Source organism: Macrotis lagotis, chromosome 8 (assembly GCF_037893015.1).
Source record: "Macrotis lagotis isolate mMagLag1 chromosome 8, bilby.v1.9.chrom.fasta, whole genome shotgun sequence".
Taxonomy (NCBI): Eukaryota; Metazoa; Chordata; class Mammalia; order Peramelemorphia; family Peramelidae; genus Macrotis; species Macrotis lagotis.
Window position 1 is genome coordinate 1,283,990 of NC_133665.1, and position 24,694 is coordinate 1,308,683.

The following is a 24,694-nucleotide window of genomic DNA, read 5'->3' on the forward strand; positions in this document are numbered from 1 at the left end:
TCTAACTTTTCTTCCCTTTTTAGATATGCCTTAAGTGTATGTGTATGTGTGTGTGTGTGGGGGGGAGTGGTATCAGAAAGAATTTTTAGGCATACCACCTTCACTGACAGTAAGAGAAGAAAATGTAATCTGTAAACTAAAGTTGGGAGAAGGCTTAACTTTGATTCTTTTTTTTTTTTTTACGGTAACAAATTTTTTCATTTCACTTTTATTTGCACTCTAATGTCATATTTACTCTCGTGCCATAAGCTTTTGTTTCTTCAGTTTCTTCTGGGATATCTTTTTCTTTTGAGCAACCTCCTCTTCTGGTTTAGGAACAATTTGTTCCTTTTCAGTAAGTATCATCTCAATATGGCAAGGAGAACTCATGTATGGGTTGATTCGGCCATGAGCCCTGTAAGTACGCCGTCTCATTTTGGGAGCCTTGTTAACCTGGATATGCTCAATGACAAGAGAATCCACATCCAAACCCTTTAATTCAGCGTTGCTCTCTGCATTTTTAAGCATATGCAGCAAGAACTCAGCACTCTTTTTTGGCCAATGACCCTGTGTCCAACCCCACTGCTTAGCCTGTGCACACCTGCCAACGTCACCATTATATCGATGGAATGGAACACATTGTTTCTTCAATGTGACATCTTTCAGATACTTGGTAGCTTTTCGGATGTGCATGCCCTTGATGGCTTGAGCTGTTTCACGGGTGTTCTTGAAGTGGACCCGGAGATTTGAACCCCTTGACTTGTATGATTTTGTGGGGTTCTCTGGATCAAGAGAATACCTCACCATTTTAAATGATTACCTAGGATGGCTCAAGGGAAGAGCTTAACTTTGATTCTTGTCAAAATTCTAGAATGTATTATTAAATGTTAAATAGTGACTATCTAGAAATAGAAGCAGTGATCACCAAGAGCCAGTATGACTTCATCAAGAACAAGTCAAGTCAGAATAACTATCACATTTTTTTGGACTAGGGTATTAAAATGATAACTGAGAATTAAATTGTAGATAGTGCTTGTCTAGATTTTAGCAAAACATTTATTAAAGTCTCATGCTATTCATGTGAAAAAGATGAAGAATTGTGGGCTAGACTATTAGTTGCATTAGGGAGTGGATAAATTAGATTGATGATTGAACCACTTGACCCAAAGAGTTACAGTTATTCCAACATCATGACTTAACCCATTTTGGTTTTGATATATTATGGGTCAGCGTAAGAAATTAAATAGGAATTTTTAGGAAGTTTTGCTCCAGATGACACACAAAGGCCAGCAGATGATAGAAAAAATTTAGAAACTCAGAAATGTATAAAATTATATGTATAGTATTCTATAGTATCAACCTACATTTTACAATAAGGCATTTTTAAACATTCTGTAAAAGAAAAAAAATTCAAAGTTCTTTGCTATTATGAAAAGAGAACCAAATTTTTTTACATAGATTTTTCAGATCATGGAGGCACCATGCCCTTAACCCATCTTCTCTTGTGGAAGGGATAATTATAGTCATTAATTGTTCATTGTCAACTGGGAAGGATTCTTCAGTGGAGTACTTCACAAATGTTTTCTTGATCCCAGTTAAAAAAATTATCATTATATATATTTTTTAAATCAGTGACTTGGATAAGGACATACAGTGGATGTTCTTTTTATCAAATTTGCAGATAATGCAAAGTAAGGAAGGAGAGCTAAAGCACTGGATAACAAAGTCAGGCTTCAAAAAGATCCAGACAGACAGGAACATTGAGATAAATCTATTAAGATTTAAAAAGGATAAATGTAAAATTTTTCACCTGAATTTCCAAACATTAGAAGAGAGGAAGTGTGGTTAGATAGTGGTTCAACTGAAAAAGATCAGGAATGAGGCTAGGGTGAGGGCAGTGTTAATAGATTGTAAGTTCAATACACATGAACAGTATGATGTGGCAACTAAAGGAGCTACTGGGATCTTTGAATGTGTGAAAAGTATAATGTCCAGAAATGAAGTTACAGTTTCTCAGTGTATTCTGCCTTGGACACATGATGTCTGCTCTATTGTATTCACTTCTGGGTGTCACATCTGATGAAGGAAATTGATAAATTGGAGAGCATAAGGCTTTTGACCTCTATCCTAGGTTCATGATGCCTGTGATCTAGGACAGAGGATCAAATGCACTGGCACAAAACTCTTATAACATTGAGTGCAACACAAATCAGATTAAAATACATTTGAGAAATAGTTATCAAAATATTGAACAAGACCAATAAAAATGCAATTAAACTTAGATAATGTTATTGTGAGGCTTATCCACAGGGATCTCCACTGGACTATTTGGTGGCCCCCATATTTATTTGAGTTTGACACTGTTGATCTAAAGTCTAAGCCTAAAATTTGATCCTATCAGTGACTTATGACTTCTGCCCCCAGTTTTATCATGCATGTGACCAGCCAGGTATCGTGGTTTTCTGCATCATGGACTATGATGTACTACAGTTCTGTGACTTCCTGGGTTCCCTCATGTCCGTGTGGGTCACAGTCATTGCCATGGCTCGTCTACAGCCTGTGATCAAACAGGTAAGTCTTATTCTAGGAAGGAGGGAGTGAATCTCAAGCAGAGGACTAATACCAACCTATCTCTGAAATCTATTTAATCTATTTATTTAAGGCAATGGGGTTGAATGACTTGCCCAAGGCCACACAACTAAGGAAATTATTAAGTGTCTGAGGTCAGATTTGAACTCAGGTTCTCATGACTCCAGGGCCAGTACTCTATCCACTACGCCACCTAGCTGCTCCCTTTTTCTTTTTAAACATTTTTTTTGAGACAATGGTATGGGAGGGAAGGGGAGTGATGGTTAAGTGACTTGCCCAGGATCATGCAACCAATAAATGTCTGAAGGCAGATTTGAATTCAGGTCCTCCTCATTCTAGGCCCAGTGCTCTATCCACTGCTTCACCTAGTTACCCCCCTCCAAAGTCTATCATTTACTGTCATTCTTGAACAAAAAGACTATCCCTTATGCTTAGACCACTCCAAGCCTTGGAGACAAAGAATCTAAATCCCCAACCCAAGTCTGAGCTAGGTGGATGGAGTAGCAATACTCAGAATGAGGAGAATGCTAAACCTGTCTTCCGTCCTGAAAAAAAACTGAGATATCCCCGATTTTAATAATTATTAATATGAGAAAGAAATAATCACTTCCCTGCCTTACCTCTCAAGTGTTTTGTTCTCATTCCTCCTGTTCCTCTCCACTTCAAAGTGCCATCCTCAGTTAGGTGGATAGACCTACCTGAGTACAATTCCAGCCTCAGATATTTGCTTGTATGACTCTGGTCAGGCCAATTAATCTTTCTTTGCCTCAGTTTTCTTATTTGTAAAATAGTGATAATAACAGTTCCTTTTCCCAGGGTTATTGTGAGAATAAAATGAGATAATATTTGCAAAGTGCTTTGTAAACATTAAAGCACTATATACATGCTAACCATTGCTTTTGTTATTACCTCTACATTGCTCCTTAAATATATCCCTTTCTCCTTTCTTCTGTCTTCCATACCTCTCTCTCCATCCCTAAACTCTGGCCCTGACCTCAGCTCTTTCCTACTTTTTTGGGCCCTTGTGCTATCCCTGGTTTCCCCTCTGCTCCTAGGGTTTTCATTGCTCACCCTTAGCACCCATTCAACCCTAATTTCAGAGTCCCTTTCTCCCAGGGTTCCTGGCTCTTTGACTTTGACCCTTCTTTCATCTCTTCTTCCTTTCAGGTTCTCTACTTGCTTGGGGCAATGCTACTGTCTATGGCTCTACAGCTTGACCGACATGGTCTCTGGAACCTTCTTGGACCCAGTCTCTTTGCCCTTGGGATCCTGGCTACAGCGTGGGTAAGAAGGCTGTAGGGGAAGAGTGATCCTGGTCTGGAGAGGGCAGACACATCATGGGTGAAGGAAAGCAGGAGTGGGAGTGGGGAAAAGAGTTCTGGTTATGCCATGGGTGAGGGGAGTGGGGTCCAGGTTGGCTCCTGGATAAGAGAATCCTTCTATAAAAATTCTTTCCTGATAGATAATAAAGTATTACCATAGATGACAGTTTAATAGAATTTATTATTTTTTGGAATCCTTTCTATGTGGGTTCTTAGGTCAATATCCTCACCCTACACCTGTATTTTACCCTAAACCCATATCCTTTTCTTCATTCCATGTCTGTGTCCTTGTCCCTGCCCCATCTCCACCTTTCCATTCTATCTTCCCATCTGTGTCCTTTCCTCAAATCTTCCCTGTATCTGGATTCATGGAACCAACCTCTCTTCATATCTTGACTTTGTTAATGTTCTAGGTCCCAAAATCCTATGGCTTGTTTATCCTTGGGCTCTGTAGGCCATAGACTTGTTACTGTGGCTCAGAGATACTCATTTCAGGGTCAGGAATAACTTGATATTCTTGATTTTGGTTTGCAATTAATCTTCCTCAACCCAAAGGGAGTTCCTAGATCTGGTCTCCCCTTTCCCTACTGCCCCTCACAGAGTCATCATAAGCTTTCTCAGCATTTGTATTAATGGTAACTACAGAGGATGTGATTAAAATCACAGTTCAGTCTTTTAAGGTAAGTGATCCTGGCTCTTGAGTGGATCCCAAAGACCATTTGTCTTTGATTCTTCCCTGGCTTCCATTCTGTTCTTATTTTGCTCAATCTCTTAATCTCTTGGGGTGGATTCTCCCTGGCAGGAACTAATTCTCTTGAAGATTCTCATTAGAATTTGGAAATCTTGGGGCGGCTAGGTGGTGCAGTGGATAGAGCACTGGCCTTGGAGTCAGGAGTACCTGAGTTCAAATCTGGCCTCAGACACTTAATAATTATCTAGTCGTGTGGCCTTGGGCAAGCCACTTAACCCCATTGCCTTGCAAAATCTAAAAAAAAAAAAGAATTTGGAAATCTTGCTTTTGAGGGGGCTAAGCCCTTATTCTCTTTTTTTTTTTTTGTTTTGAAAGTGAACTTATCTACTCTTACTTTTGGAAACTTTCAGAATGTTCTACTAGTAGTAGTCCTAATAGGTCAAAAGGTAAGTCAGATCCTAATGCTTGACCTTTATAGTGGGGATGGAATTTAGAGCCTTTTGTATTACATAAATCCAGGATCCCTTCATTCTTCACACTTCTCAGTTCTTCTTCATCATCATCATCTTCTTCTTTCCTCTTTTGTTTCTTTTTTTTCTCCTTTTCCTCTTTTTTTCTCATTTTTCTTCTCTTTTTCCTTTTCCTCCTTCTTATCCTCCTTTTCTTCTTCCTCTCCTTGTTTCTTTTTTCCTCATCTTCTTGTTATTTATTCTCTTTCTTCTTTCTTAATTTTTAATTAACAAACAATTTTATAGCTTCCATTCTTTATATCTATAGACACTTTTATACTTACACTTGAAGGATCCATGATTTCAATGATATGCGTCTGTTCTCCATTGATGTAGATCAAAACTTTTCTTTTCCTCAGCAAACTTTTTGTGTCTCTTCCCACTTCTGGGAGTTCCCTCTGTCCCCCCCTCCCAAGTCATCATTTAATAACCATCTTTATGGTGATGAGCTCCAAATTCAGCTAGACTGATCCTCTAGGACCTGCATTCAATGATCCTACCTCTTCCTCCTCCAGAGTGTGTGCTGTTGTTTTAGTTCCTCAGAATTCAGACACTTTCACATCACAAAATTTTAACAACACTATTGTAGAGACTTCTTTTGCTCTGGGTACATGAGCATACATTGTTTTCTAGGACCATAGATTAAATTCTGGTTCATAGATAAAGAGTTTAGGGGTCATTGCATCCAATTCTGCATTTTACAGATGAGAAAACTGAGAAAGAGAAATCAAGTGACTTGCTAAGAGTCTCATAGAAAGTAAGTGTTCAAAGCAGGATGCAGACCTAACTCTTTCTGACTACCTTCTAGTTGGGTGCTATGCTCTTCTAGTCTAATGGCTGCTTTTCTCCCCTTGACTTTAGTAGGATTATATGCTAACTGCTTTAGCTAAAGGTAGTTAAATCTTAAAAAAAGGTAGTAAAAGTAAACTGGATTCTTTTTTTCCCTGGTTACCAGGCAAACTTTTTTCTGTTTCTCCAGATATTTCTGGCAAAGAAGGATTTTTGTAAGGTCCTAGCTGAGGTAGCTAGGTGGTTCATGGATAGAATACTGCCTGGAATCAGGAAGACCTGAGTTCAAATTTGGCTTCAGACACTCATTAGCTGTGGAGTGTGGGCAAATCACTCTGTTTCCCTTAATCGATTGGAAAAGAAATGGAAAACACTGCAGTTTTATTGCCAAGAAAACTCCATGGATAGTATTGACGATTTACAATCTTCCTGGTCACAAAGAGTTGAACATGACTGAATGACTGAAAAACAGCATGGTCATATTCATATTCAGGTCCACCTCTTTTGCTGATTTTGGGGTCCTTGTTACAAATTTTACTTGGTGCAAAATTTGAAACTATTCCTTCTCAAGCTAATAGGTGACTATTGTTTAGTTGACTGCCAAGTATAGGGACTCAGACTGGATTCACACTTTGAGACTGTTTTTTATGGCTTTGTCTTGGGCTAACAGGAAATGGTTAGTCCCCCCACTTCCATTTTGGGTAAAAACTTTCCAGTGTTGCACCTGCAGGGTTTATCTTTCTGGTTGGCTACAGTTGGTTTCTGTGCACACCTGTTGGTACAGAGCCAACCACAGCCAGGCAGAAAGAAAAAGGAGGTGAGAGGGTAAATTGCTCTTGTAGCTAATGTAAATTTTTTTTTGCTAAAATTGGAGTCTGCAGAGATCTGGGTTCAAACCCTTGCTCTGACACTTACTATTTCAACCATGGTCAAGTCATTTAAACTTTCATAATCCCAGTTTTCACTGCTGTAAAATAGAGACAATAATTTAATTAAACAAGCATGTATTAAACACTCATTTAAGGCATTTTTATACAAATACAAAAACAAGACAATTGACCCTTTAAGTAGCTTGTATTCTCTTGTGTGAAAGATCACAAATTGTAGGTTCATCAAAGTTTGAAGTTTTATATAAGAAAACTGAAGAAGTATAGTCTTGAACTTAGGAGAATTGTATTTACTGATAAAAAGTAAGAGAGTTGCAGAATGTATTAGAAAATATAACCCAACCTATACTCATCTAAATAAATTTAAGATAAATTGAAAGAGGAGTTAGCATCAATAGTTAGGAGCTAGGGATGGGAGAAAAATCAGGGAAGGTATCACAGAGGAAGTGTTCCCTGAGGAGTATTTTTTTTTTTAGGATTTTGCAAATGGGGTTAAGTGGCTTGCCCAAGGCCACACAGCTAGGTGATTATTAAGTGTCTCAGTCTGGATTTGAACTCCCCAGTGCTCTATCCACTGCACCACCTAGCCGCCCCCCTGAGGAGTATTTTGAAGGAAGCTAGGGAAATGAGGAAGAAGTGAATTCCAGGTAAAAAAAGGGTAGATGAGAAATGGAATGTCAGTTTGAGGGACAACTATTTGACTGTTGGTTTGACTAGAATATAGAGTATGTAAAGTGGAATAAAATGAAATAAATATGGAAAGATAAGTTGAGGTCAGACTATGGGAGGACTCTCATTGTTATCCTAGAGAAAATAAAGATAATACAGGGTAAGCATAGTTAAATAAAACTTTATTATAGAATTGAAAAGACTTGAAAACCTTATTGATGAGAGAAATTGATGGAAATTATAGATCTATTAAAATACTGAAGTATAGTATAAGCAAAATCAAACTTAATTAGAATTTTGAGCCTAAAGTGGATGGCATTCACTGATAAGAAGGAAAAGGTTTGCAGAATGGATTAGAAAACATAGGTTGCTAGAGAAAACACATATTAAACATGGGAACACATAAAGAGTGAAAGATTAGAATAAAATTTATTTTGCTTTACCTCCCAAAGTAGATATTTTCATTGTGATTTTGGAAAAAAATAGAAGTTACAATAGACAATAGCAATAGAAATAAAAAGGAAAATTATATTTTATTTAGAGGCTCCATAGTAAATGAAGTCTCCCTCAGAGAAGTCTACCTCAGAACCTATGAGAAGAACACACTGGTTTTTGGTTTTGTCTTAAATTTAAATTTTATTTTTTCAAATAACAAAAATCTGCCCTTTCCCCACTCCTCCCAGAATATACTTTGTAGACATCAAACTATTAGATAAACCTGAGTTATGAATATGATTATTAGTTCAAGTTTTTAAGTAGGGCATCTTGAGTGATTTCTGCTTGTTGCATCCATTATTTTGAACTCATCAGATTGATGAAATCACCACCCTACTTGTCTTAACCTAAAAGATCTATATTCTCTTTTCCATTCCTATTGACTCCCTGCTTCTCTTAGACCCTTGGCTTACTCTTGATTCCCTTACTGATCCCTGATACTTCCTTGGTAATCTGTACCAAATACCTGGACTTATGGCTTATACCTGACTAACCAATAATTTCATCTTAACTCCAACTTTCCCTGTAAAATCACTATAATAGTGATGTGACTGAGGCCCCAATGGATTCTTTTTAACCATATTTATTATTAAGAACCTATAATAACACAATCTATCTTTCTATCATTGGCTTTCCCTAGCAATTTCATGGGATACTTCACACATTAGGAAACTCAGAATCAGTGATTTAAGTGATTTGCCTAAAGTCCTAATATAATATGCCCTGACCAACAAGTTTAGGAGTGGGAACCTTCATTGACTTATGCTCCATGATGTCTTAGTTCTGTATTTCCTTGTCTGAAGTAGAAAGGAAGGGAAGAAAGGATGTGGGCTTCTTTCAGTTGCATTAGTAGGAAAATCTTTGGGGATGTCTTTCAGGAATGTATCTGTTGAGTATTTTACTTCCCATTCATGTCTCCTCTGGGTCTCAAATAGTAATTTCTCATTTTCTCTTTTTATCTCTATATTTTTCAGCTCATTCTATTTTTTGTCCCTCATTGCTTGTTCTCCAGGGTTGATTTGTTTTCCCTGAGGCTCAACATTTCCTTAAAGCAAGTTGTGATCCAGCTCACTTACCCAGCTCCTCCTTTGGATGAAGGTCCCCAGGAAAGAGTGGAGTCGCAGGGTCTGCTTCTGTTGATGGGTTCAGAATTGCCTCTAGTTTATGTCCTATTGATGACTTCAACTGACTTTCAACAATGGGCTGCTCAAGGGGCAGCTCCAAACTCAGAACACCTTTCAGAAAGTTTCCTTTTTAACATGTGAAGTTAAAGCAGTCCCCTGTGAGAGGTACACCAATCCAACCCTTTCTACCCAATCCAATGGTTCCATTGTTCAGGTCAACTTTTCTAGTTTTGGGACTAAGATTGAATTCTTTGCTAGCTTTTGGGAAGGTGGGATCTCACCACTTATACCCCAAGTGATAAAACATGGAATGTCCTAGGCAACCCAAAGATAGATGGCTTCTCTAGCCAGGTCCCCATAGTCATTTATCTCACTTTTTGCTGCCTACACAATGGGAATCCAGCAGAGACAGATTTCTCTTCCAAAACTTCCCTCTGATATTCTTGCTCTTTCGCCATTAAGATTCACAAGTATAACTAATCTCTTCTTGGTATCAGAGAATCCCAGCTCATGTATTATTGAGTATATTACTATCTGTGGGTCCTTAGTTAGTTTCCCTGTGCCTTAGTTTCCTCTTTTGAAAATTGAGCTGAATACACTAGATAATCCAACAGGTCTAAACATCATGATCCTAAACTATATACAGCTGATGAATAATCCAGCCTCATGTCAGATTGCTACAGGTTCAAAAATATCTCCTCTTAATCATCTTCCCTCTCATTCCACATTAGCCTTAAGCCTTGACATTTCTGTGTTCTACTCCTCTCAGATTATGCCTAAAATCTGTTATCTCTCAGCTCCAGCTCCCCAAAAGGAACCTCCTCTACACCAACCACCCTTCATCCTCCTTTCACCTTCCTTTTACCATCCCTTCCCCTTCCCTTCATCCTTCCTTCTCCTTTTCTCTAAAACAGTTGATCTTAACTTAGGGTCTTTGAAATTGTTTTTAAAAAATATTTTCATTGCTATATTTCAGTATAAATGTTGTTGTCAAGTCTGACTCTTTATGACCCATTTAGAATTTTCTTGGCAGGTATACTAGAGAAGTTTTCCATTTCTTTCTCCAGCTCATTTTACAGATGAGGAAATGGAGGCAAACAGATTTAAGTAACTTACCCAGGGTCACACAGCTAGTAAGTGACAGAGATCAGATTCGAATCAAGGAAGATGAGTCTGATTTGAGACCTGTTATTCTATCCACTGGGTCATCTAACTGCCTCTCAATATAATTGGTTTCTTCTATAATCCTCAATATTTTATTCAATGCTTTTAAAGACATTGCTTTCAGAATTATTTTGTAGACTTCAATAGATTCTGCTAAAAGGTCTGTGCCATCAAAAAATTTAAGTCCCCTAGAGGTGTGCAGCATCCATGTAGAAACTTCCTTTGGCCTTGATCTTCACTCCTTCATTTATGGGAGGTAATGCTACCCACATCCTGGTCCACAATAAACTCCTTGTTGAATCAAGATTTAGACTCAAGACTTTATGGGTCATCAAGTTGAACCCCCTTATTTTAAGGATGATGAAATCGAGACACATAGACGTTCAGTTGCTTGCCTAAAGTCCCATAGCTAGTAAGTAATTGGGGCAGGATTTGAATCAAGGTCTTCCTGACTCCAAGCTTGTTACTTGATCCACTGTATCACCTCATTTTTTCTGTCCTATACCCTCTCCTAAGACTATTTGTAATATCCACAGGAGATATTTCTCCTCTTGTCCAAATGCCCTTATCCCCTGATTATTGCTTTAGTCTTCCCAAACTAAATGTATTTTAGATATTGGTCTGTCTTCCCTAGCCCCTTGCTCCTTGTTATCTCTTTGACTATGTATAGTATCTACCCCTGGGACCCTGCCTTACTCCTTTGATCCTTGATCTCAGCTTTTGTTAGGCTAGTCTTGGCTATACTCAATCCCTGCCTCTCCCATGCCCTCCCCTTTACCTTCCCATCCCCCTCACCTCATGTCTTATGATTCCTGACTTCAGACTCTCTCCCCCCAGACGGTGCGTAGTGTCCGCCGCAGACACTGTTACCCACCCACGTGGCGTCGCTGGTTGTTCTACCTTTGCCCAGGCAGTCTAATTGCTGGCAGCGCAGTTCTCCTCTATGCCTTTGTGGAGACAAGGGACAATTACTTCTATATCCACAGCATCTGGCATATGCTCATTGCAGGCAGCGTGGGCTTTCTACTACCCCCAAGAGCCAAATCTGATGGCAAAGTACCCCCATTATCTCGGCCCCGGGGGTGTGGCTACCAGCTCTGCATCAATGAGCAGGAGGAGCTGGGCTTGGTAGGCCCAGGAGGTACTTCCATCAACAGCATTTGTGCCAGTTGACACCAGTCCTTGGGCCAATCCTCCCTGGGACATTGAATTCACCCTGGAACACACCATCTGTCTTTGGGGACATGAAACCCTCCTTGAGAATATGGAACTCATCACCCTGAGGATACAGAGTCTTCCTTGTGGACGCATGGCTTTGGGGGCACAGAACTCTTCTCTGGGACATGGAGTTTGTCCTTGAGGCATAGAACTCACCTTGGGAGTACTCATTCTTCCCTGTGGATGTGGATCCTGGAGACCCTGGAAATATTGACTTTTCCAACAACTGTGGCCATCTATTGCTTCCTGCAGGTTTCTTGACCCAGTTGCACATTGTCTTACCCTTTGTCTTTGAGTAGATATAAAATACGGATGGGAATGAAGGGAGACTTGAGGTGGAATGGAATGGGCTAGAAGGGGTAGCTTCTGTGATAGAACTATGGTATATTTCCAATGAAATGTGTGCCAGCTCTTCCCTTAGACATATTTTCTTTTGAGAGGTAGAGATCGGGGTGGGGGGGGGTTGGCAACAGAAAACAGAATATGGTTTATGGGTCAGACCCTTTTTTTGCTTCTCTGGTCCCATGGAATTTTTCCATGACAAAAAAGGCCACCATGAATGTCAGGAAGACAAAAGAAGATCCTTCTCACCCCTAACATACTTGATAAACCACTAACCATGTGCACTTTGGAGCTATCAAACAGGCATAATGGAACTGGTGGGGACTGATGAATGGATACAGAAATGATGGGTCAAGGTTGGGTGGGTCCTCTTGGCTAGGAAGAGTTTATAAAATCCCAGAGGGTGTGGAGTTGGAGAGACATGAAGCTTGTTAACTTACACTCCAGACCTTAGTCTGAGGGAGAACACCTCTTTAGAATGTGAGAGACAAGGTTTACATTTTAAGACAAGTAAGCTGATACAGTAAAGTGATGGATAGATGGTGGCCTCTGGATCAAAAAGACCTGGGTTGGGGACAGGCTTCTGGCACATAATGGTTGATTGACTTTGGGTAAGTCAACCAATCTTTCAGTGGCCCCTGGCAAGTTTCTTAGACTGTTGTAGAGTAAGTGGTAGAGAGAATTTCCTCATTGAAATTTCTCTACACCAAAGAAATTACAGGTCCAATACAAAGAACAAGGACTACACATATGGAAATCATTATGCCTGAGACATCAAGGCTGAAAACTTGAACAGGTTTTAAGGAGGGTTTTAATAACCCCCTTGATGTCACAACCCTAATGGAGCATTTAGAGGTGTTTGGTGGTGACATTAAGGAGTATATCTGGCCTTCCACAAGACTCTCCCACATTTCTGCAGAGACAAAATCATAAGTGGAGACCACAAAGTTGACCCAGGAAGTCGTTGAACTGTGGCTGTGCTGTTTTCTGAGGACTCTTTGCTCAGCAGTGAACCTACATCACATAGGAGTGCATTCTTTCTAGGGAATTGGACTGTTCATCTACTCACTGGTAAACCCATGAGATTTTCAGCTTTGGCATAACTACTAGATCATCCTTTTCTTGTAGAATCCAGGAAAATCCCATCTACCCTGATTTCCAGCAGCCACTACCAGGAGTTATCATCAGAGGGCTCTTGGTTTCTAAAACTCAGTCCCCCTCCTTGTGTTACAGATGAAGAAACTATAGCCTTAGTGAAGTGACTTACCCAAAATCAGACAGGAAAAAAATGGTAGCGCCAAGATTTTACTTTCTGCCTTCTTCCCATTGAACCCAACTACCTCTGCAAGATACACACAAAATCTATCTGAATTTTTAAAAAGTCTTTACTGCTGAAAAAAAGGGAATCAAAATGATAAAATGAATATGGAGGCAATATAGATGTAGAGCTTCAAATGAGAGGATATCAGTTCCCTGATGCATGGTTCATACTGATGGCTACATATTTGGATGGCTCTGACCTGTTCTTAGTCTAAATCTAGTTTTCATTGGATTCCTTTGATGCCCCCTTTTTGGGTTAGAGGGATTGTCTCTTCAGGAAGGAGGAACTTTCCCCATGTCCCAAGCCACAGCCAATTGACTGGTAGGATAGTTGCCAAGGGCAACAGTAAACTGAGGTGTCAATCATCCCTGGTTTGTATAGGAAATTAGAGGACTTGAGGAATGTCACCAAATCTCAGAGTTTCCGAGTTGAAAGGGATTCTAGCAGCCATCTGGTCTAACCTACCCAAGAATTCCCTCTAAACATATTTGATAAGTTCAGTCTCATCTTTCTGGATCACACAAATTGCTTATCAAATCTGTGACATATACAAAGTTTGAGAGACATAATTTCTGGGTAATTAATCATGGCTAGTGAGTAATTAATAAAAGGGTGGTCATTTGTCTGTCTCTGGGAAACCAAACACCCTTCTAGGAGGTCTCTTGACACACATCCTTGGAAGAGAGGGTATTCTCAACAGGTGACAATTAACTGTGAATGGTCAACAATTAATGAGAGAACAAATATAATGAGAGGTGAACCTATTCTAAGGAGGGACTGGGAGTTGTGACTTGAATTATTTCACCTTTATCTCCACCCAGACTGCCCCCCAATTTGGTCAATCTAGATAAAGATTTCTACCTCCATAAGAACTTGGCCCCAAATTCACCCAGATTAGAATCTCTTTACCTTTTGATCATATCTAAGCTTTTCCAGTTGCTGGACCTGAACAAATTTGAAGAGAATATTTGGAGAATGTTAAGAACAATCTCATTATCAGCCCTATTCTTTAGAGGCTGATTTGACCTAGTAGAGAAGGGGGAAATGGGAAGGGAAATAATCATTTCTCTCAAAGCAAAATATGATTCTTTGAAACTTTCATCCATTGCTCCTAGTTCTGCTCACTGAAGCCAACTAGACCAAGTCTGTTTTTCCATGTCCTTGTGTAAGAGCAGAAGTCTGGCATGCCTCTGGAAGAGTCCCCCCTCACTCCAAGGAATAATCTGGAATATACTACTATATACTCATCAGACACTTCTAGATCCAAATATACACACAGACATGTTCCAGATATTGAACTTCATGTTTAAAGACATATTCAGACACAAATATGAACATGTCTCCATATATAAGGCACCCTTAGAAGTGTATCAACATATATAGGGCTAGCCAGAGGTATATGGGCATATTCAGTCGTATACACATTCACACATGCTCCAGACATACTCAGATTCTTAGGGTCATATGGTCATAGATCTGGAATTCAAAAGGGAGGTTAAGTGACATGCCCACGTTATAAATATTATAAACAGGGTCCAAGGTGACTAGAGGACCAGGGAGCTGTACCTAGATCCCTTCTCTATGAGTCTTTAAATTAGCCCCAGGTCCAGTGACTTATTGGGACCTAGATCAGGATAGCTTCCACCCCCAGCCCTCTTGGAGCCCTCTAGTTCCCCTTTTCATTCTGAATAGGGACAAATTTTTTTCTGTCTCAGTTCAGCTGACATTGGATTATTTTCAAAAGGAAGTTTTGATCAAAACAAAACAAAACAAAAATCCCAAAATAGACCCTCTAGCAAAGGCTAGAACAGATGCTGAGTTTAGAGACCAAGTATTTCTTTTCCAAGGTCAAGTGACAGATAGGATTGACTAGTCCAGTTTAGAAATTGTAGCTCCTATTCCTTTTCCTCATTCTAATCCTGTCTGGGAGATCTCCTCCCAAAAGTTTTTTTGGGATTACCACCTCCCACTCTTTCTCTGGGTCTTCTCCCCAGCAAGACAAGGACTGGAGTGGAAATTTTAGTCACATCCACTGATGTCTTTAAGGATGTGTAAGTATATCAAAATTATACTGGAATTGTGTGTGTGTGTGTGTGTGTGTGTATTTCTTTGAGAGGAAAACATATAAGTAAGTGTAGAGTGGAGAATAACAATCATAGGTCAAGCTAAGGATTTTTATAAGCCAGATTTGAGAGACAAAAGCTAAATCTGTTTTTAGACCAATATGGTAGATGGCAGACATCTAAAATCTCATTCAACAATACTTTTCTTTCTCCTCTTGTCCCTAGTTAGGGTCTTTTCTTAATACTGGAGAATATCAGAAATGAAAGATACATAAGACATCATTGAGTTTAAACCTCTTATTTGAAAGGGAGGTCACTGAGTCCCAGATATGGGAAATGACTTGTTTGAAATCACAGAACAAGGTAAAAGCAGAACCATCACCTCCCTTCCTTTCTTCCTGTTTCCACCTTCTTCCCCAATGCTTCTATTTTCCCCAAACCTTCTCACCTAACCCTGGCCCCTATCCTGCTGGTAAATGGGAGAGAAGGCAATAAAGATGACATCTACCATCTAGGACATGCCAGTTAGACCATGCTAACTAAGCACTTTACAAATATCTCATTTAATCCCCACATCAATCCTGTGAGGTAGTGCTGTTATCCTCATTGGCTAAGGCTAGATTTGAACTCAAGTCTTCCTGATTCCAGACCCAGGCTCTATTCATTGTGCCATCTAGCTGCCTTCTCTATTAAGATATCAGTAGTCCTTGTGACTTTGTTCCTCAATGGACCCCAGACAGACCCTCTAATGCCACAAATGTTTCCCAGGTTTATCCCTAGGGATTTTGACATAGCCACTCTTTACATGAAGGAGAAACAACAATCCGAGCTTGATACTGGTCCCACCCATCTCAGGCCAGCTCTCAGAATGGAACTTCCTGGGTTCTAACTTTCACAACCCATTCTGAGATCTCCCCAGAACCTGTGAGAGAGGGCATCACTACCTCCAGACTAATGCCCACGTGAAGGGTAGCAACTGGCTGGGACACCTGTGGCCCTGACATGGTCAGCATGGGTGGTCACTAGAAGCAGAGCTTCAGTGTTGGGAGTTCCTGTTTTAGGAGGGGTCTTTCTGCAGCTATGAGGGACCCCATTGGATCCAAGCTGAATCTGTAACTGGGGCTGAGTGACAGCATCGGGCAGGGGCTGCTGAAGGGTCAAGTAGCTGAGCAGGGTCTTAGCCATGGCCAGGGGTGCAGGGGACCCTCCAGAAGTTGCCAGAGCTAGCACATCACCTTCAGGACCACAGCACAGCAGGGCAGGGCATGCCCAGGTGGCAGTTTGAGAATCTCCCATGAAATCATTCAGGAAGATACCTGTGGATGGTGATAGCCACCTGGAGCCAAAGGTGCTATTGAGAGAGGAGGCAAGGAGGAGCATGGAACCCTTATTGTCCATAGCTGCCAGGATGCTTCCTATGGGGGCTGCGGGAGTGACCCTGGCATATGCATCCTGGGCAGCTGCCAGGAATCTGGGGCAGGGGTCTGAAGTCAGCCCCTCTGCCTTCAGGGTATTGTTTAGTATCTTTAGTAGTAGCTCTCCAGCTGTGGGACTTGGGGTGGTAAAGAGCAGTCCTTGGGGCAATGCAAACTGCAGGGCTGGCTCCAGAGTGGGCATGATGCCCTGCAGGGGCTCTTGTAGGTGCAAGTCCTCTGCCAGGGGGTGAAGCAGAGCACTCAGAAACTGATCATCAGTCTTGGGGGCCTGGGCAGCTCTATGGAGTACAGCAGCGAAGCCCAGGTTGGTTACATGGGTGCCCTGACCCAGCACAGTCCCATTGGGGTGGCACAGTAATGGGCAGAGGCCTGTGGCCTGACCTGCTGCATCCCATTCAGCCAGCACCTCTGCTAGAGCTTTGTCAATGGAGAAACCATCTTGGGCCAGGGCAATGGTAGCAACCAGTAGTCGGGGCCAGGGCAGATGGCCTAAATTTCGATGTAGAAGGTGGAGGGCAGGCAGAGCTCCTGGCGTCCCCAGGCCAGGGGCCAGAGCCTGAACTGGACCTGGTGTCAGGGCCATGGTTTGATTGGATGAGCTGTTATGGAAGAGACCCCAAAATACAGCACCTGGGAAGAAAGGGAGAAAATTTGTGACTGTCCTGGGGGGGTGGAAGAGAATGGGCTAGGAGACTTTGGTTCTCTTCAACACACACTGGGTTTTGGGTGAAGGTCCTACCTACCTGGAAGAGGGGACACACGTAATATTGACATAATCTTGAAGGTCTGGGGGAGAAGGGTCATAGCAACCCAGGGAATTCTAATTGAGGGGCAAAATTGTGACAATAACACAATCTACTACAGGGTTAAACTGACATCCTGATGGGTCAGAGAAAAATGGGACTTAGTCCAGGGGCAATGAAGGGACCTGCTACAGATTCATGTCACCCACTACTTGTGTGAGCCCCTCTGTGGCCCTGTTTTTTCCCATCTGTAAAATGGCAGGGAGGTAATCCTATGCCAAGTCTATGATTATAATCTCAAGAGTTACCTTGGACCAGAAGACATGGAAGCTTATTCAGAAGAGATCAATAGGTAACATTCCCTTTGTCTATGGGAACTGGGGGGGTGACTTAGAATCACAGGGTTAAAGGGAACTTAAAAATTCTTCTAAGATCACAGGCTCTAGAGCAAGAAGGAGGCTCAGGGCCCCTCATTTGACAGATGGTAGATACTGAGACCCAGAGATGTTAAGGTCCAGAGATTGCTTAAGGTCACAGTTACTTAATGACAAGTGGGATTTGAACCCAGGTCTTCATGACTTCAAGTCTAGTATTTTCTCCCTTATCTCTTACATCTAGTTATTCCCTCCCTTAAATGATTCCCCTCTATAACATCTCTGGACCACTTTTGCTTACATACTTCTGGAGAATAGGGCAGAATCACACTGACATCAACCTGAAGGATCAGAGGTTTATTCTGATCTAGAAGATATGGAGAATGGAGGAGGACTCAGATTGTGGGAGATTTGGGAATCATACTAACCTAATCCTGTTTCATGGGGATGCACCAATGCCAGGCAGAGGGCAGTTGCCACACCTGCATCCACCACATTCCCTCCATCTAAGAGCAGGTCTCTCCCTAGGATGGAACATGTGACTGTGACAAGGAAGGAAGACAGGTTAATGGGGGACTAGAGAGTTCTTCATCCATGCCCACACCTATGCTCCTGCTCCTCTTCCCATTTCCCCCTTGCTCCTACTCCTTCCTACTGACCTGACTCACTGATGACCACTCCATTAGGATACATGCCAGGACTGTGGTGGTGTCCAGATGTGTGATGCTCAAGGTTCTGGATCTTAGGAGATGACATTTCCTGGTCTTGGTCAGAGGCCCACCTGGACTGCAGCTGTCTAGCAGCCAAGTAGAAGCTTAGTCCAAGCAGCAGGAGGGCTGGGGGGATCCATGCCCAGGTCTTAAGCCTGCTTTGAGCAGGATTTCTGTGGATAAAGAGAGTGGGAGGGTGGAGAATCCTTTAAAGAAGTTAAGCTTGTTAGGTAGGTCCTCTATGGGGTGATTCTTGCTAAGTGGGTGTTCTTAAATGGAGAAGAATACTAGTCTGCTATCTAAAGGGCCTGTACTGGACTCCTGAGGGAATCCATTTTGAATCTTAGACTTTTGGATCAAATCTCTTTAGAAAATTTAGAGTTTTAGGCTTTTGTGTAAGTTTCCTCAACTGAAAAATGTGGATGACAATAATTCTTGCATTGCCTACCAAGGAAAGTCATTGTCAAAAAAGTACTTGAAAGCTTTGAAGCTGTTTAGAAAGATGATATTATTATTATTATTATTATTTATTAAAATGATTGCTTGGTAAGCTCCAGGCTCAGCAGGTCCAGACAGGTTAGCAATAGTCATAAAACCAGGCTCAGAGGAGAAGGAACTTCAGGAGACCAAATGAGGCATGACCCCTGAACTAATACCATTTATATTGACCTTTTAAAAAAATAGGATTCTGCAGAGACATCCCTCCTAGTCACTCTCACTTGACTTCTTTTCACCTCTTAGCACACAGGGTAGGTGCTGATGTTGTTTGTCCTTTTTTCTCAAAGACCATGACATCAGGGAGGTGATGCAATGGTAAGTAAATGAATTGGATTTGAGTAAGGGGCTGCTGTGCTAAGTCACCAGCCTCACTGTCTCCTTCAGAGCCATCTGGGTCCAGTGGCCAGATATGAATCAGGATGACTAGAAATGGCCCTGGATGCAAGACAGGTAAGGTAAAGGAACTTGCCCAAGGTCATTCATATTGAAAGAGTCAGGTGTCTGAAGATCACCATCCACTGTAGGACCCACTGACTTCTGCCCCAGGGCCTCATGCTCCCCTCAACTTACACTTGTAGAAGCCTTTCAGGACCTGAGTCTGGAAATAGCACTGACGTTGTTTCGTCTTCTTCCTCCTCCTCCTCTTCCTCTTCCTCTTCTTCAGAGCCAGACTCCTGGAAAAGTAGCTTCTGATACTTCACTGTTCCCAGACATCCAGCCTGTGAGTTGAGCATGGACTGCTCCATTTCTCGGAAAAATCAGTGGGTGAATGAGCAGCCTTACCCACTGGCTGTAAAAGAATGGGTTCTGTGGGACCATTAGTAAGGGGATAGTTCCTGTGTCAATGCTGGGAAAGGCAGGGTAGAGGAAGGGGTGGAGTTAGGGTTTCCACACCTGTTGGAACTTGACCTGTGAGGAGGAGCAGGTTTATCTGGTGGAATCAGGATTTCTGGTGCCAGACTCTAAGGGTGAGTGAACAAGGTCTGAGATATCTCTGGGTGAGCAATGAGATCCTTCCTGCAGAGGGAAGTAGAGTCCTGCTTCCCCTACTCTCCATGTTGAGACAGTTAGACTAGAGGCTTCTGAACACCAGCAATCGATTCTGCCTGCCCCATCTAACCTCCACAAATTCTTTAGTCTTTTGGTCCCTTATGCACTCTTGTGGCGATGGTTAGTATTGCTCAAGCTCCCTCCAGAGTCTGAAGAACTCTGAGGTCAGAGAGTTCTTGTGGTTGTGCCATTCTGGAAGCCCAGTTCCCTTCGTTGATAAGCTTGGGAAAGAGGGAAAAGGAGGAGGAGATGAGAGGACAGGTGTGTTTCCTGAGGACAGAGAATGTTTCATTTTTGTCAGGAAGTTGGTGGGGGTAGATCGAATGAAGAATTTGCAGGCAGGAATCCTAACTTTTCATCTCAGAGGGTTGATATGAAGAGAAAACATAAGGAAAATCCTTTTCAAACCTCAAAGTATTCTTTAAAAAGCTAAGTGCAAGCTATTATTTTTCCCAGCACATAGTAGGAGCTTAAAGAAAAAATATTTGGTCAGAACTTGTGTTCTGACTATTGTTACAGAAAATATGTTCTCTATAGTTTTAGGACATGTCAGTGATAATAAGATTTATGTGATGGGAGATATTGCAAGAATTCATGATATTGTTGAATCCTTTAATTTTCAGGGTAGGCTAAATCCAATGAAGGTATTATTTCTGATTATTAAAGATTTAGAGATTGAAGACAGAAGATTAAAGGCCACTGAAAAAGTGAAGGAATTCACAGCTCTACGGGATGTTAAAACTGCTCAGGATTTTATTATGACAGAATATTATTACAAGGTACATTGGCCAAAATTAGTAAGAAAAGCAGTAAGCACCTTGAAGACAGGCTAGGTGAAGGGAGAGAGAGAGAGAGAGAGAGAGAGAGAGAGAGAGAGAGAGAGAGAGAGAGAGAGAGAGAGAGAGAAAGGGCAGGTAGCCATGAGGCTTGGCTTAACCAGGCCACATGGTGAGGCTTACGATGCTCCACCTGGATTATAGAAGAGCCAGAGAAAGCCCCCATACTTCTGGATGGGGGCAGGAAGAAGAAAGAGAGTTTCAAGGGGTGTTGCTTCCTGTTGTATCCCCCTCCATGGTAGATTGGACAGAGGTAGTGCTTGGGGAGTGGTCTTACATCTTAGACCAGGTAGCTTCCAATGACAATCTATGTACTGGTCCTTCCTGTCCCAAGGTGCTCCATCTCCAAGTTCAATGTCATTCAAAAGTTGTGCCAGTAAGGTTAAATGAAAGGGAAAATGGGGACAAGATAGGCTGTATGCAATCAATTCGGGATCAGTTAACATCTCAAGAGCAGGGATCCTTCACCCATTTAACAAGATTTAACAGCATCTAAGTTCACAGATTCTGTTCCTGCTACATTCATAATTCTCTCCATCATTTCCCTGCCTTGTGTAAGGGGCAGCTAAGAGATTGGATAGAATACTGGACCTGGAGCCAGGAAGACCTGAAATCAAATCCAGCCTCAAACATTTACTAGCTATATGGCTCAGGACAAGTCACTTAACCCTGTTTATCTCAGTTCTTTAATCTGTAAAATGAACTGGAGAAAGAATCAAAATTTGGCCTCAAACACTTACTAGCTATATAACCTAGAACAAGTCACTTAACCCATTGCCTTGGTTTCCTCATCTGTAAAATGAGTTGGAGAAAGAATCAGTATCTGGACTCAGAAACTTACTAGCTACATAATCCAGACTAAGTCACTTAACCCTATTTGCCTTGATTCCCTCATGTGTAAAATGAACTGGAGAAAGAATCAAATCTGGCCTCAAACACTAGTTATATAACCCAGAACAAGTCACTTAACCCTGTTGCTTTGGTTCTCTCATCTGTAAAATGAATTGGAGAAAGAATCAAAACCTGGACTCAGATACTTACTAGCTATATGACTGAGTGAATCACTTAAACTTCCTGGTCTCAGTTTCCTCATCTATTCAATGAACTGGAGAAAGAATCAAATCTGGGCTTAGATACTTATTAGCTATGAGACCACAGGTAAATCATTTAACCCTCTTTGCCTCAGTTTCCTTGACTATAAAATGAACTGGAGATGGAAATGGAAAACCACTCCAGTATTTTTGACAGGAAAACTCCAAAGGGGGTTGGTCACAAAGAGTCAGACACAATTGAAATGACTGAACAGCAAATGCCTTGTATATCTGATGAATTTAGATATATTTGAGGTTTTGGGGGTATACATTTTATGATTTAAGGGTACACATTATACATAAATTTATTTTTATGGGGCATATTATGATTTAGGTAACTTATGAGGTTGGGAATGACCTCCAAGGGCCCTTTTCAAAAGCCTATTTTACCTTCCCAAACCTGGGCAGAATGGTCTTGTCTTTTTTTCACTTACACAAAACCTCAGATCTGTGCTCTGTTCAGATAATTTCCATCTATTCAGTTTCAGGTCCTGAGATCAGGTCCCATAACTAGCAGTATATCTATCTTTCTAGGTTTGTTGGAGAAAACTTGTCCCTGGGGAGGCAAGGAGGCAATAAATTCTCTCAGAGAGGCAGTTTGCTATATACAATGTTAAGCAACCATTAGCAAGATAAGAAGTTAGAGGATGATGATGATTTACCTAGCACTTTGAAGTTTGCAGTGATTTACAGAGATTATCTCATTTGGTTCTCTCTCTCTCTCTCTCTCTCTCTCTCTCTCTCTCTCTCTCTCAGGTTGAATTTGAACCCAGCTCTTCCTGATTCCAATTGCAGGGATAGTGCTCTGTCCACTGCACTGCTCCTCATTTGGTCTTAAAACACCCTTGGGATGGAGGTGTTTTTATTATCCTCAATTTACAGATGAGAAAACTGAAGCAGATAGTGATAAGGTGTCATACTCTGCTTTGGATGAGGGTTCAAATGTTGCCTTTGTCACTTATTAACTCAGTGACCTTAGGCAAATCATTTAATATCTCAAGGGCCTCATTTTCCCCATCTGTTAAATAAATGACTTCTAAGGCTCTTTCTAGCTCTGAGTCTATGATTATAGGAAATCATATTAAATTCTTTTTAAAAATTTGGTTTTTTTTTAGGTATTTTTCTTTCTAATTCTGTACCTCAATCTTATTTATATAAGTATTTAGCTGAGACTTTTGCTGTCAAATGCTTGCAGAAGAGGGTTAACTTCTCACAGACCTGTACTGTAAGACCACAGGCCAGAGGCAGGAGAGAGGCAGAATCTGGGCCTTGCCTTTGAACAAAAAAAAAAAAAAAAAAAAAATTGAAACTTCTTTTTTAGACCTATTGGCCTTTGAATCTTCTTACTAAATAAAGTGAAGTTCTTAAGTAATCATTGAAAATGGTCTCTTTATCTGGATCCTGAGGGTGAGAACAACTTCTGGGAAGATCTAGTCCAATGCAATCCAATCCGGTCTAATCCAATTTAGTCCAAGACAATGCAAAAAGCCTTTAAGAGTATATTATGGGTTAGGCAGTAAGGGTACCAAAATGGAAAAAAGAAAAAAAAAAGAAAAAATGACCCTATTCTTGCCCTCAGTGCTTATTCCAGCGAATAAGAGATGCCGAAAAAACATGTTTTTTGACCATTTGGGGAATAGGTTGAGGGATTAAAAGAAATTGAAGGAAAAAGAAAAGAAATGCAGAACATACTCAGTAATATTAAGGTTTTTCTTCTTGCTTTGCTCTGAATGCTCCCTGTCTTTTGGTAATGCTAATGGTACCACTTAATAATCAATTATCAAATGTATAGGAATAGGTAAAACATTACAATATTACTATATTTGAGGTGCTGTTCTTAGTGTTGAAAATGTAAATACAAGAAAATGAGGAGGTTAAAAGGGAGGGGAAAGGGGAGGGAATGGGGGTGGTGGTCTGGAGATGACTGGGAAGTATTAGAAGATTTGGCAACTTGAGGGGAGGAGGCTATGCCTCAATGGTAGATTCCAAAAATCCTGCCTTAAACACTTATTAATTGTGTGACTCTAGGCAATTGACTTAATCTCTGTTTTCTCATCTGCAAAATAGAGATAATAGCACCTACCTCTCAAAAGGGAAAAATTTGTAAAGTGCTTAGCTCATTGTAGGCAATAAACATTAATAGGTGCTTATTACCTTCCCTCTAGGGTCCTGGTGGAGAGAGATGGAGCTGATGACTGATGATTTGGAGATGGCTAGGACAGAGATTGGACTTGTGATTGATTTTATTGATAGTGGACTCCCAGGTGTAGAAATTTCTTTTACGAATACAAGTTGCAGGGGCAGCTAAATGGTGCAGTGGATAGGAGTGCAGATCTTAGAGTGAGGAGGACCTGAGTTCAAATCCAGCCCCAGACACTAGAACCTTACTAGCTGCATGACCTTGGGCAAGTTACTTAACTCCATTGCCCTGCAAAAATCAGGTTGGGACCCTCCCTGCAATTTAAGAAGCTGCTTAGGGTGCTGACACATTAAGTGGCTTGCACAGCCAGAATTGGTAAGGGCTAAGACTGGAACCCTGCTCATTCTAGTTTTGAGGCTAACTCCATACATCACACCATATTGATTCTCTTTAATGCTTATAAAAAAAAGGTGGGATCTTTTGTATTTTTTTTGAGGCAATCTGGGTTAAGTGATACAGCTAGTAAATTCTGAGAGTCTGAGGTCAAATTTGAACTCAGGATGGTAGTGGGTAGGCACTAGACTTGGAGCCAGGAAGTCCTGGATTCAAATCCAACCTCAAATACTACCATATTTTCCCCCAAATAAGACCCAA

The 24,694-nt window shown here is 41.1% G+C and overlaps 2 protein-coding genes across 6 annotated transcripts in view; one reads left to right on the forward strand and one right to left on the reverse strand.

Moving 5' to 3' along the window:
* TMEM8B (transmembrane protein 8B) overlaps nt 1-13,866 on the forward strand; it is an 82,481-nt gene extending 68,615 nt beyond the window's left edge. The window contains exons 11-14 of one of the 3 annotated variants that reach the window (XR_012470682.1): nt 2,404-2,550; nt 3,736-3,852; nt 8,943-9,219; nt 11,056-11,138. Coding sequence is in view for 2 of the 3 variants with exons in the window: in XM_074196214.1 (XP_074052315.1) it covers nt 2,404-2,550; nt 3,736-3,852; nt 11,056-11,391 (600 nt within the window). In the remaining variant the exon portion in view is untranslated. Of the gene's footprint in view, nt 1-2,403; nt 2,551-3,735; nt 3,853-8,942; nt 9,220-11,055 lie in introns of all 3 variants that reach the window. The other 2 variants (XM_074196214.1, XM_074196215.1) reach the window with 2 other exon arrangements.
* Nucleotides 12,592-19,943, reverse strand: GGT6 (gamma-glutamyltransferase 6). 3 transcript variants are annotated; one of them, XM_074196217.1, is made up of 4 exons: nt 19,494-19,943; nt 18,375-18,598; nt 18,144-18,239; nt 12,592-17,228 (listed from the first exon to the last, which is right to left on the reverse strand). In XM_074196217.1, exons 1-4 carry the CDS (start codon nt 19,667-19,669, stop codon nt 16,114-16,116), a joined length of 1,611 nt encoding a protein of 536 aa, XP_074052318.1. In that variant the 5' UTR covers nt 19,670-19,943; the 3' UTR covers nt 12,592-16,113. The 3 variants fall into 3 exon arrangements, with proteins under 3 accessions (XP_074052318.1, XP_074052317.1, XP_074052319.1); XM_074196216.1 differs by having other exon boundaries at nt 18,144-18,257; nt 19,494-19,891; XM_074196218.1 differs by lacking the exon at nt 18,144-18,239.
* Nucleotides 19,944-24,694: the final 4,751 nt, after the last annotated feature.